General features: G+C 40.6%; 1 protein-coding gene across 1 annotated transcript in view; it reads right to left on the bottom strand.

Annotated features, from left to right (window-relative positions):
- The window catches only part of LOC138107077 (proline-rich protein 36-like), a 50,927-nt gene extending 40,523 nt beyond the window's left edge, over positions 1-10,404 (bottom strand). The window contains exons 1-2 of the mRNA XM_069008409.1: positions 9,738-10,404; positions 8,395-9,660 (exon numbers count right to left, since the gene is read on the bottom strand). Of these exons, the coding sequence (XP_068864510.1) occupies positions 8,395-9,660; positions 9,738-10,404 (1,933 nt within the window). The remainder of the gene's footprint in view (positions 1-8,394; positions 9,661-9,737) is intronic.
- Positions 10,405-13,047: the final 2,643 nt, after the last annotated feature.

Below are 13,047 nucleotides of genomic sequence, written 5' to 3'. Positions count from 1 at the left end.
AATAATATATAATAGTATAACTACTAATATATTGTGTTAATATAATAATTACTATCATTATTATTAATATTAATTATTATTAATACTAATTATTAATAATATTAATTAATATTAATTATTAATATATTTATTATAACTATTAAGATATTAATTACAATAATATATAATAGTATAATTACTAATATATATTATTAATATAGCTATTAATATAATTATTATTAATATTAATTAATATTATTATTAATTAATATTAACAATTATTAATATAATTATTAAAACTATTTAGATATTAATTACAATAATATATAATAGTATAATTACTAATATATAATATTAATATAGCTATTAATATAATTATTATTAGTATTAATTAATATTACTATTAATTAATAATATAATTAATAATATAATTATTAACACTATTAAGACATTAATTACATTAACATATAATAGTATAATTACTAATATATAATACTAATATAATTATTAATATTAATTAGTATTAATATAATTAACATTAATTATATTGATATAATTATTTATATTAATTAATAGTAATATAATTAAAATTAATAATAATTAATATTACTATTGATTAATATTAATTATCATTAATATAATTCTTATAACTATTAAGATATTAATTACAATTATATATAATAGTATAATTACTAATATATAATAATAATGATTATTAAGATAATTATTATAACTATTAATTATTAATATATATTATAGTAACGATTATATGATTATTCATATAATTATTAATTTTTTATTATTATTATTAATTTAATATTAAATGCCATGAATTCAAATTCATTAATTACAAATTCATTGAAAATTAGCTCAATTTAATTGGCATTCATTTCAATTATTAAAAGTAAAAACGAGTAATAAAAATTAATAAGAAATAATAATAAAGAATTAAAAATAATGAAATAACTAAAATCAATTTTCGTTTAAATTCATTTTCAATAGATTTTAAATTAATTTTAAATAAATTTAGTTAAAATCAATTTTTAATTAATTAAATAATTTCAATAATAAGAATAAAATTAAATAATTTAAAAGAGGATTACAAATAATTAAAAAGAATTCGGAATAATTCCAATTAAGTGCAAATTAATTAAAATTATTGAAATTTAAAATCATTAAACATTAATAAAATTAATTTTTAAGTTTTTATAGATTTAATTAAAATTCATATACAGTTAATATAAAATTAATATTAAATTAATTAAAAGTTAACTAAAATTAATATAGAATTAATATAAACTTCATATGAGGTTAATATTAAATTAATTTAAAATTAATTACAAATTACAAATTGGGAATATTTTGGGTTGAAAATGGGAATATTTTGGGTTAAAAATGGGAATTAAAAATGGGAATATTTTGGGTTAAAATTGGGAATATTTTGGGTTGAAAATGGGAATATTTTGGATTAAAAATGAAATAAAATAAATGATAAGGTAAAATTAATAACAAAATAAATAATGAAATAAATGATAAAATAAAATAAATAATAAAATAAACAACAAAATTTTAAAAATTAAAAATAAAATGAATATTAAAATAAAATAAAGTAAATAATAAATAAAATAATAAACTAAAATAAAATAAAATAATATAAAAAAATAATAAAAGAAATAATAAAAGAAAATAAATAATAAAATAAAAAATAAAATGAAAAATAAATAATAAAAATAAAATAAATAATAAAATAAACAATAAAATAAAATAAAATTAAAATTAAATAAAATTAAAAATTAAATAAATCATAAAATAAAATAAATCATAAAATTAAATAAATATTAAAATAAAATAAAATAAAGTAAAATAAAATAAAATAAAATAAAATAAATAAATAATAAAATGAATAATAACATGAAATAAATTAAATAATAAAATGAATAATAACATGAAATAAATTAAATAATAAAATAAAATAAATAATAAAATAAAAATAAAATGAAAAATAAATAATAAAATAAAAGAAATAATAAGATAAACATTAAAATAAAATAAAAATAAAAAAATAAAAAAATTAAATAAATGATAAAATGAAATAAAATAAATAATAATATGAAATAAATAATAAAATAAAATAAAATAAAATAAAATAAAATAAAATAATAAAATGAAATAAAATAAATAATAAAATGAAATAAGCAATAAAATAAACAATAAAACTTAAAAAATAAAATAAATAATAAAATAGTATAAAATAAATAAAATGAATAATAAAATGAAATAAAATAAATAATAAAATTAAAAAAATAATTATTAAAATAAAAAATAAAATAAAATAAACAATAAAATAAAAGAATTAATAAAATAAAATGAACAATAAAGCCCAATGCAGTCAAGAGATGGTAAAATGATAAATAATGACGTCAAATAATAATAACAGATAGGAAATGGCTGATTAATAATTATATGAATTAATCACTAATGAGATGCAATAAAGATGTCATCAAATAATAAAAACCCAAATAAAATGAAATTCGGTGAATGTACAGTAAAATAATTAAAAATTAATTTTTAAATGTGGCAAAGATGTGGAAAAAGAATAAATAATAAAAGAAAGTATAGCTAATTAATAATAAAATAATAAATAATAAAATTATTATTAATAAATAGTAAATAATTAAATAATAAATAATGAATAATAAATGATAAACGATAAATAATAAATAATAAATAGTAAATAATAAGTAATAAGTAATAAATAATAAATAATAAATAATAATACTAAATGATAAATAATAAATAATAAATAGTAAATGATAAATAATAAATAATGAACAATAAATAATAAATAATAGCTAATAGATGATAAATAATAAATAATAAATGATAAATGACAAATAATAAATAGTAAATAGTAAATAATACATGATAAATGATGAATGATAAATAATAAATGATAAATAAGAAATAGTAAATAATAATTAATGAATAATAATACTAAATGATAAATAATAAATAATAAATAGTAAATGATAAATAATGAATAATGACTAATAAATAATAAATGGTAAATGATAACTAATAAATGATAAATAATAATGAATGAATAAAAATGAGAAATAATAAATGAGAAATAATAAATGATAAATGATAAATGATAAATAATAAATGATAAATGATAAATGATAAATAATAAATAATAAATGATTATTAATAATGATAATAATAAATAATAATGATAAATAATAAATGATAGATAATAAATAATAAATAATAACTTATAAATTATAAATAATAAATTATAAATAATAAAATGGAGCATAGATAGAATAAAATAATATTTAATTATAAAAAAAATAATAAAATAAAATCTAGTAAATACATCAAGTAATACCAAAATTAAACGATAACTAATAAATAATCCTAAAAGAAAAGAAAATAAATAAATAATCAAAGAAATAATGACGTGAATATGGCAAATGTGGAATAAATTAATAAATAATGGTACAAAACACCCGGTAATAAAATCAAATGCAGCGAATATGTGATTAAATAATAAATACCGATACAAATTAATAAATCAAATACAGATCAAATAATCAAATAGTTAATAATTAAATAATTAATCACATTATGAATAATTTAAAATAATCAAGTAATAATTAATCAGATAATAAATAATTGAATAGTACATCATTAAATAGTAAATTATTAAATAATAAATAATGAAATAGTTAAAAATCAAATAATAAATAATCAAATAATAAATAATTAAATTGTAAATAATTAAATTGTAAATAGTAAAATAATTAAAAATCGAATAATAAATCAATAAGTAATATGTAATTAAATTGTAAATAGCCGAACAGTAAATAATTAAATCGTAAATAATTAAATAATTAAAAATCCAGTAATAAGTAATTAAATAACAAAACTCAAAAAATAAAATAATAATTTAATAATTAAAGATGGAATAATAAATAATTAAATGATAAATAGCCGAATCGTAAATAATTAAATAATTTAAATTGTAAATAATTAAATATTAAATAATTAAAGTGTAAATAATTAAATAATGAAAAATCAAACAATAAATCAATAAATAATAAAAATGAAATAAATAATTAAATATTAAAAATCAAATAATAAATAATTAAATAATAAATAGGCGAATAGTAAATAATTAAATAATTAAAAATCAAAATAATGAATAACTAAATAATAAAAATGAAAATATATATAATTAAATTATTAAAAATCAGAGAAGGAATAATTAAGTAACAAATAGACGAATAGTGAATAATTAAATAGTAAATAATTAAATCTCAAATAATTAAATAATTAAAAATCAAATACCAAATAATGGAAAATCAGACAATAAATAAGTAAATCATTAAAAAAATTAAATAATAAATAATTAAATAATAAAAATCAATTAATAAATTGATTATAAGTAAATAATAAATAACCGAATAGTAAATAATTAAATAATTAAAAATCAAAATAATAAATATTTAAATAATAAAAATAAAAAAAAATGTAATTAAATAATTAGAAATCAGGTAATAAATAATTAAGTAACAAATAGCCGAATAGTGAATAATTAAATCGTAAATAATTAAATCGCAAGTAATTAAATAATTAAAAATCAAATACCAAATAATGGAAAAGCAAATAACAAATACTTAAATCATTAAAAAATCAAATAGTAAATAATTAATAAACAAATAATAAATGATAAATAATTAAATAATAAATAATAAATGATTAAATAATTAAATAATAGTAATAAATAATTGAATAAGCAAATAATAAAGTTAAATAATTAATAATAAATAATAAATAATGAAATAAATAATAAATAATTAAATAATGAATAATAAGTAATAAATAATTGAATAATTAAATTATAAATAATTAAATAATAAATAATCAATAAATAATTAAATAAATAACAAATAATAAATAATCAATAAATAATCAATAAATAATTAAATAAATAATAAATAATAAATAATTATGTAATGAATAATAACTAATGAATAATTGAATAAACGATAAACAATTAAATAATAAATAATAAATAAATAATAAAATAATAAATAATAAATAATAAATAATAAATATAATAAATAATAAATATAATAAATAATATATTTAATAAATAATTAATAATTAATAATTAATTAAATAAATAATAAATGGTAAGTAATAAATAATAAATAATTAAATAATTGAATAACAAATAATTAAATAATAAATATTAAATAGCAGATAATTAAATAATAAATTAATAAATTAACAATAATAAATTAATTGATAAATAATTAATAATTAATAACAAATATTAAATAATTTGATCATTCGATAATAAATAACGAAATATGTAAATCATCAATCCTAACTCATTAAATAATCCAAGAATAACGAATCCAACCCCACCCAAGGAAGCGGCCGCAGCCCTGAGGGGAGGGACGGAAACGGCTGCTCCGGGGGGAATTGCCGGGATTTTGGGGGATTTTGGGGGATTTGGGGCATTTTGGGGGATTTTGGGGAGAAATTCAGCCCTGGAGGAGAATTCCCAAAGGAGCCGGGGCTGGGAACGGCCCCAGAAAGGTCGGAGAGAGCCCTGGGAGAGGGAATGGGGTCAGGGCTGGAATGGGATGGGATTTGGGGTCCTTTCCCACCCAAATTCTGGGATTCCCTGATTTAGGATCAGCAGTTGGGATTGTGGGATAGGGAAAGGGGTCAGGGCTGGAATGGGATGGGATTTGGGGTCCTTTCCCACCCAAATTCTGGGATTCCCTGATTTAGGATGGGCAGTTGGGATAGTGGGATAGGGAAAGGGGTCAGGGCTGGAATGGGAAGGGATTTGGGGTCCTTTCCCACCCAAATTCTGGGATTCCCTGATTTAGGATGGGCAGTTGGGATAGGGAAAGGGGTCAGGGCTGGAATGGGATGGGATTTGGGGTCCCTTCCCACCCAAATTCTGGGATTCCCTGATTTAGGATCAACACTTGGGATTGTGGGATAGGGAAAGGGGTCAGGGCTGGAATGGGATGGGATTTGGGGTCCTTTCCCAAATTCTGGGATTCCCTGATTTAGGATCGGCACTTGGGATAGTGGGAAAGGGGTCAGGGCTGGAATGGGATGGGATTTGGGGTCGTTCCCACCCAAATTCTGGGATTCCCTGATTTAGGATGGGCACTTGGGAATGTGGGATAGGGAAAGGGGTCAGAGCTGGAATGGGATGGGATTTGGGGTCCTTTCCCAAATTCTGGGATTCCCTAATTTAGGATGGGCACTTGGGGATGTGGGATAGGGAAAGGGGTCAGGGCTGGAATGGGATGGGATTTGGGGTCCCTTCCCAAATTCTGGGATTCCCTGATTTAGGATCGGCACTTGGGATAGGGAAAGGGGTCAGGGCTGGAATGGGATGGGATTTGGGGTCCCTTCCCACCCAAATTCTGGGATTCCCTGATTTAGGATCGGCACTTGGGAATGTGGGATAGGGAAAGGGGTCAGGGCTGGAATGGGATGGGATTTGGGGTCCTTTCCCACCCAAATTCTGGGATTCCCTGATTTAGGATCAGCAGTTGGGATTGTGGGATAGGGAAAGGGGTCAGGGCTGGAATGGGATGGGATTTGGGGTCCTTTCCCACCCAAATTCTGGGATTCCCTGATTTAGGATGGGCAGTTGGGATAGTGGGATAGGGAAAGGGGTCAGGGCTGGAATGGGATGGGATTTGAGGTCCCTTCCCAAATTGTGGGATTCCCTGATTTAGGATCAGCAGTTGGGATAGTGGGAGGTGTCAGGGTTGGAATGAGATGGGATTTGGGGTCCCCACCCAAGTTCTGGGATTCCCTGCTTTAGGATAGGCCGTTGCTTGGAGCAATTTTAGGAATTTAAGGATTTTGGGGAAAGGTTCTTCCCCCAGGGGGTGCCGGGGCCCTGGAGCAGCTCATTCCCTACATTCCCAAGGGTGCCGGAGCTCCAGGCCAGCGCTCCCAGGGATGCCCAGGCTGGGATGGCTGCGGTGTCGGTGCAGGGCCGGGAGCTGGATTGGATGATCCCGGTGGGTCCCATCGCGCTCGAAATTCCAGGATTTTGTGACAGCCAGGGAGAGGAAACGCCTCTGGAAGTGCTGCCGGGCTGGAGCACGGCTCGGCCGCAGCTTCGCTTCCGGCGCTGAAAGCGGCAGAAGGAAAAGTCGGGATCGGTTTTTTCCCGAACTTGAGCCAAAGTTTTCCCTTCAAACCAAACCGAGCGCGGGAGCCACGCGGGGAGCGCGGGGGGAGCGGCCGGATTGAGCCCCTGGGCGCTGGGGCTGAGGGAATGAGGGGAATCAGGGAATGAGGGGAATGAGGGAATGAGGGGAATGAGGGGAATCAGGGAATGAGGGGAATCAGGGAATGAGGGGAATCAGGGAATGAGGGGGAGGAGAGGGAAAAGGGAATGGAGGGAATGAGGGGAATCAGGGAATGAGGGGGAGGAGGGGAATGGAGGGAATGAGGGGAATCAGGGAATGAGGGGGAGGAGGGGAATGGAGGGAATGAGGGGGAAAGGGAATGGAGGGAATGAGGGGAATCAGGGAATGAGGGGGAAAAGGGGAATGGAGGGAATGAGGGGGAAAGGGAATGGAGGGAATGAGGGGAATCAGGGAATGAGGGGGAGGAGGGGGAAAGGGAATGGAGGGAATGAGGGGAATCAGGGAATGAGGGGGAGGAGGGGGAAAGGGAATGGAAGGAATGAGGGGAATCAGGGAATGAGGGGAAAAGGGGAATGGAGGGAATGAAGGGGAAAAGGGAATGAGGGGGAAAAGGGAATGGAGGGAATGAGGGGGAAAAGGGGAATGGAGGGAATGGAGGGGGAAAGGGAATGGAGGGAATGAGGGGGAAAAGGGAATGGAGGGAATGAGGGGGAAAAGGGAATGTAGGGAAAAGGGGAATGGAGGGAATGAGGGGATGAGGAGAAAAAGGGAATGAAGGGGAAAAGGGAATGGAGGGAATGGAGGGAATGAGGGGGAAAAGGGAATGGCGGGAATGAGGGGACTGAGGGGGGTGAAACAAGGGAATGAAAGGAATGAGGGGATGAGGAGAATAAGGGAGTGAGAGGAATAATGGAATGAAGAGACTGAGGGAATGAACGAGATGAAGGAATTGAGGGGGATGAGGGGAATAAGGGAATGAAGGAAACGAAGGACCTGAGGGGATGAGGGGACTGGGGGAATTAAGGGATTGAGGAGGATGAGGGGAATAAGGGAATGAAGGACACGAAGGAACTGAGGGGGATGAGGAGAATAGGGGAATGAAGGGGCTGAGGATGATGAGCAGGATGAAGGGGCTGAGAGGGCTGAGGGGACTGGAAGTGCTGAAGGAATGAGGGGACTGAAAATGCTGAAAGACTGAGGCGGCTACAGGGCTCAGGGGACTGAGGGGGCTCAGGGGGCTCAGGGGACTGAGGGGGCTCAGGGGGCTCAGGGGACTGAGGGGGCTCAGGGGACTGAGGGGGCTCAGGGGGCTCAGGGGACTGAGGGGGCTCAGGGGGCTCAAGGACTGAGAGGGCTGAGGGGGCTGAAAGCGCTGAAGGCCTCAGGGGGCTGAAGGATTGAGAGGGCCGAGGGACTGAGAGCGCCACGGGCACTGAAGGGCCGAGGGCACTGAAGAAAGGAGGGCGCTGAGGGGCCAAGGGCGCTGGAGAACCGAGGGCGCTGAGGAAAGGAGGGAGCTGAAGGGCCGAGGGCACTGAAGGGCACTTGAAGAAGCGAGGGCACTGAGGGGCCGAGGGCGCTGAAGGGCCGAGGGCAATGAAGAACCGAGGGCGCTGAAGAACCGAGGGCGCTGAGGGACCGAGGGCAATGAAGAACCGAGGGCGCTGAGGGGCAATGAAGAACCGAGGGCGCTGAGGGACCGAGGGCGCTGAAGAACCGAGGGCGCTGAGGGGCTGAGGGCGCTGAGGGACCGAGGGCGCTGAGGGACCGAGGGCGCTGAGTGACCGAGGGCGCTGAAGAACCGAGGGCGCTGAAGAACCGAGGGCGCTGAGGGACCGAGGGCGCTGAGGGGCACTGAAGAACCGAGGGTATTGAGAGACCGAGGGCACTGAAGGGCCGAGGGTGCTGAGGGGCTGAGGGCGCTGAAGGGCCGAGGGCACTGAAGAACCGAGGGCGCTGAGGAAAGGAGGGCGCTGAAGAACGGAGGGCGCTAAGGGGCCGAGGGCGCTGAAGGGCTGAGGGCACTGAGGGACCGAGGGCGCTGAGGGGCCGAGGGCACTGAAGGGCTGAGGGCACTGAGGGGCCGAGGGCACTGAAGAAAGGAGGGCGCTGAGGGGCCGAGGGCACTGAGGGGCCGAGGGCACTGAGGGGCCGAGGGCACTGAAGAAAGGAGGGCACTGAGGGGCCGAGGGCAATGAAGAACCGCGGGCATGAGGGACCGAGGGCGCTGAGGGGCACTGAAGAACTGAGGGTGTTGAGGGACCGAGGGCACTGAAGAACCGAAGGCACTGAAGGACCGAAGGGGCTGAAGAACCGAGGGCGCTGAAGGGCCGAGGGCACTGAGGGACCGAGGGCAGTGAGGAAAGGAGGGCGCTGAGGGCCGAGGGCACTGAAGAAAGGAGGGCGCTGAGGGCCGAGGGCGCTGAAGAAAGGAGGGCGCTGAGGGGCCGAGGGCGCTGAAGAAAGGAGGGCGCTGAAGAAAGGAGGGCGCTGAGGGACCGAGGGCAATGAAGGACCGAGGGCGCTGAAGAAAGGAGGGCGCTGAGGGACCGAGGGCGCTGAGGGGCACTGAAGAAAGGAGGGCGCTGAAGAACAGAGGGCACTGAAGAACCGAGGGCGCTGAAGGGCCGAGGGCACTGAAGAACCGAGGGCACTGAAGGGCCGAGGGCACTGAAGAACCGAGGGCGCTGAGGGGCACTGAAGAAAGGAGGGCGCTGAAGAACAGAGGGCACTGAAGAACCGAGGGCACTGAAGGGCCGAGGGCACTGAAGAACCGAGGGCACTGAAGGGCCGAGGGCGCTGAAGGGCCGAGGGCACTGAGGGGCCGAGGGCGCTGAAGAACCGAGGGCACTGAAGAACCGAGGGCACTGAAGGGCCGAGGGCACTGAAGAACCGAGGGCACTGAAGGGCCGAGGGCGCTGAAGAACGGAGGGCGCTGAGGGGCACTGAAGGCAGCGAAGGACTGAGGGCGCTGAAGGACCGAAAGCGCCGTGAGGCGGCGGCAGGCGCGACCCACCTCTGACGCCGCTCGCGGCCGCGCCGCCGCCATGGGCGCCCGCGGGGGCGGGACTTTGGCCGCGGGGCCGGGACTTTGCCCGCGGGGGCCGGGACTTTGCCCGCGGGGGCCGGGACTTTGGCCGCGGGGGCCGGGACTTTGCCCGCGGCTCCCCTCGCCATTGGCCGCCACTGGCCGCCACTGGCCGCCATTGGCCGCCATTGGCCGGGGCCGTCCCGCCTCCCCCGGCGGGCGGGCGGGGCCGCGAACGTGCGGCGCGAGCCGTTCCCTCGGCCGGGGGCCGCGCGCGGCGCCTCGTGGGGAACTGCACGTAGCCAGCGCGGGGGGGCGGGGAGGGAGAGCGGGGGGAGAGCGCGTCAGGGACGTCAGCGGGCGGGAAGGGAGAGGGAGGGAGAGCGGCGGGACGGGAGATACGGGGGGGATCAGGGGGGTCCGTGTGTGTGAGGGGAGATCATGGAGGAGATCAAGGGGGTGTCCGTGTGTGTGAGGGGAGATACGGGGGAGATCATGGGGGGGATCAGGGGGGTCCGTGTGTGTGAGGGGAAATCATGGAGGAGATCAGGGGGGTCCGTGTGTGTGAGGGGAGATCATGGAGGAGATCAGGGGGGTGTCCGTGTGTGTGAGGGGAGATACGGGGGAGATCGGGGGGTCCGTGTGTGTGAGGGGAGATCATGGAGGAGATCAGGGGGGTCCGTGTGTGTGAGGGGAGATCCGGGGGAGATCATGGGGGGGATCATGGGGTGCTCGTGTTTGTGAGGGGAGATCATGGGGGAGATCATGGGTGTCCGTGTGTGTGAGGGGAGATCATGGAGGAGATAATGCGGTGCTCGTGTTTGTGAGGGGAGATACGGGGGGATCATGGGGGAGATCATGAGGGTTTCCATGTTTGTGAGGGGAGATCATGGGGGAGATCATGGAGGAAGACGAGGGCGGCCATGAGGGGAGATCATGGAGGAAGGTGAGGGGTGGCCATGAGGGGAGATCATGGAGGAAGGTGAGGGGCGGCCATGAGGGGAGATCATGGAGGAAGGTGAGGGGTGGCCATGAGGGGAGATCATGGAGGAAGGTGAGGGGTGGCCATGAGGGGAGATCATGGAGGAAGGTGAGGGGTGGCCATGAGGGGAGATCATGGAGGAAGGTGAGGGGCGGCCATGAGGGGAGATCATGGAGGAAGACGAGGGCGGCCATGAGGGGAGATCATGGAGGAAGACGAGGGCGGCCATGAGGGGAGATCATAGAGGAAGACGAGGGCGGCCATGAGGGGAGATCGTGGAGGAAGGTGAGGGACAGCCATGGGATGTGAGGGGTGGCCATGAGGGGAGATCATGGAGGAAGACGAGGGCGGCCATGAGGGGAGATCGTGGAGGAGATGAGGGGCGGCCATGGGATGTGAGGGGCGGCCATGAGGGGAGATCATGGAGGAAGACGAGGGCGGCCGTGAGGGGAGATCATGGAGGATGACGAGGGCGGCCGTGAGGGGAGATCATGGAGGAAGACGAGGGCGGCCATGAGGGGAGATCATGGAGGAAGACGAGGGCGGCCATGAGGGGAGATCATGGAGGAAGGTGAGGGACAGCCATGGGATGTGAGGGGCAGCCATGAGGGGAGATCATGGAGGAAAGTGAGGGGTGGCCATGGGATGTGAGGGGTGGCCATGAGGGGAGATCATGGAGGAAGACGAGGGCGGCCATGAGGGGAGATCATGGAGGAAGACGAGGGCGGCCATGAGGGGAGATCGTGGAGGAGATGAGGGGCGGCCATGGGATGTGAGGGGCGGCCATGAGGGGAGATCATGGAGGAAGACGAGGGCAGCCATGAGGGGAGATCATGGAGGAAGGTGAGGGGTGGCCATGAGGGGAGATCATGGAGGAAGGTGAGGGGCGGCCATGAGGGGAGATCATGGAGGAAGACGAGGGAGGCCATGAGGGGAGATCGTGGAGGAAGGTGAGGGGTGGCCATGAGGGGAGATCGTGGAGGAAGGTGAGGGGCGGCCATGAGGGGAGATCATGGAGGAAGACGAGGGCAGCCATGAGGGGAGATCATGGAGGAAGACGAGGGCGGCCATGAGGGGAGATCATGGAGGAAGACGAGGGCGGCCATGAGGGGAGATCGTGGAGGAAGGTGAGGGACAGCCATGGGATGTGAGGGGCAGCCATGAGGGGAGATCATGGAGGAAAGTGAGGGGTGGCCATGGGATGTGAGGGGTGGCCATGAGGGGAGATCATGGAGGAAGACGAGGGCGGCCATGAGGGGAGATCGTGGAGGAGATGAGGGGCGGCCATGGGATGTGAGGGGCGGCCATGAGGGGAGATCATGGAGGAAGACGAGGGCAGCCATGAGGGGAGATCATGGAGGAAGGTGAGGGGTGGCCATGAGGGGAGATCATGGAGGAAGGTGAGGGGTGGCCATGAGGGGAGATCATGGAGGAAGGTGAGGGGCGGCCATGAGGGGAGATCATGGAGGAAGGTGAGGGGCAGCCATGAGGGGAGATCATGGAGGAAGGTGAGGGGCGGCCATGAGGGGAGATCATGGAGGAAGGTGAGGGGTGGCCATGAGGGGAGATCATGGAGGAAGACGAGGGAGGCCATGAGGGGAGATCATGGAGGAAGACGAGGGCGGCCATGAGGGGAGATCGTGGAGGAGATGAGGGGCGGCCATGGGATGTGAGGGGCGGCCATGAGGGGAGATCATGGAGGAAGACGAGGGCAGCCATGAGGGGAGATCATGGAGGAAGGTGAGGGGTGGCCATGAGGGGAGATCATGGAGGAAGGTGAGGGGTGGCCATGAGGGGAGATCATGGAGGAAGGTGAGGGGTGGCCATGAGGGGAGATCATGGAGGAAGGT

This window comes from Aphelocoma coerulescens, chromosome 3 (genome assembly GCF_041296385.1).
Source record: "Aphelocoma coerulescens isolate FSJ_1873_10779 chromosome 3, UR_Acoe_1.0, whole genome shotgun sequence".
Classification (NCBI taxonomy): domain Eukaryota; kingdom Metazoa; phylum Chordata; class Aves; order Passeriformes; family Corvidae; genus Aphelocoma; species Aphelocoma coerulescens.
The sequence above is the reverse complement of the archived record's forward strand: the minus strand, read 5'-3'. Positions and strand labels throughout refer to the sequence as shown.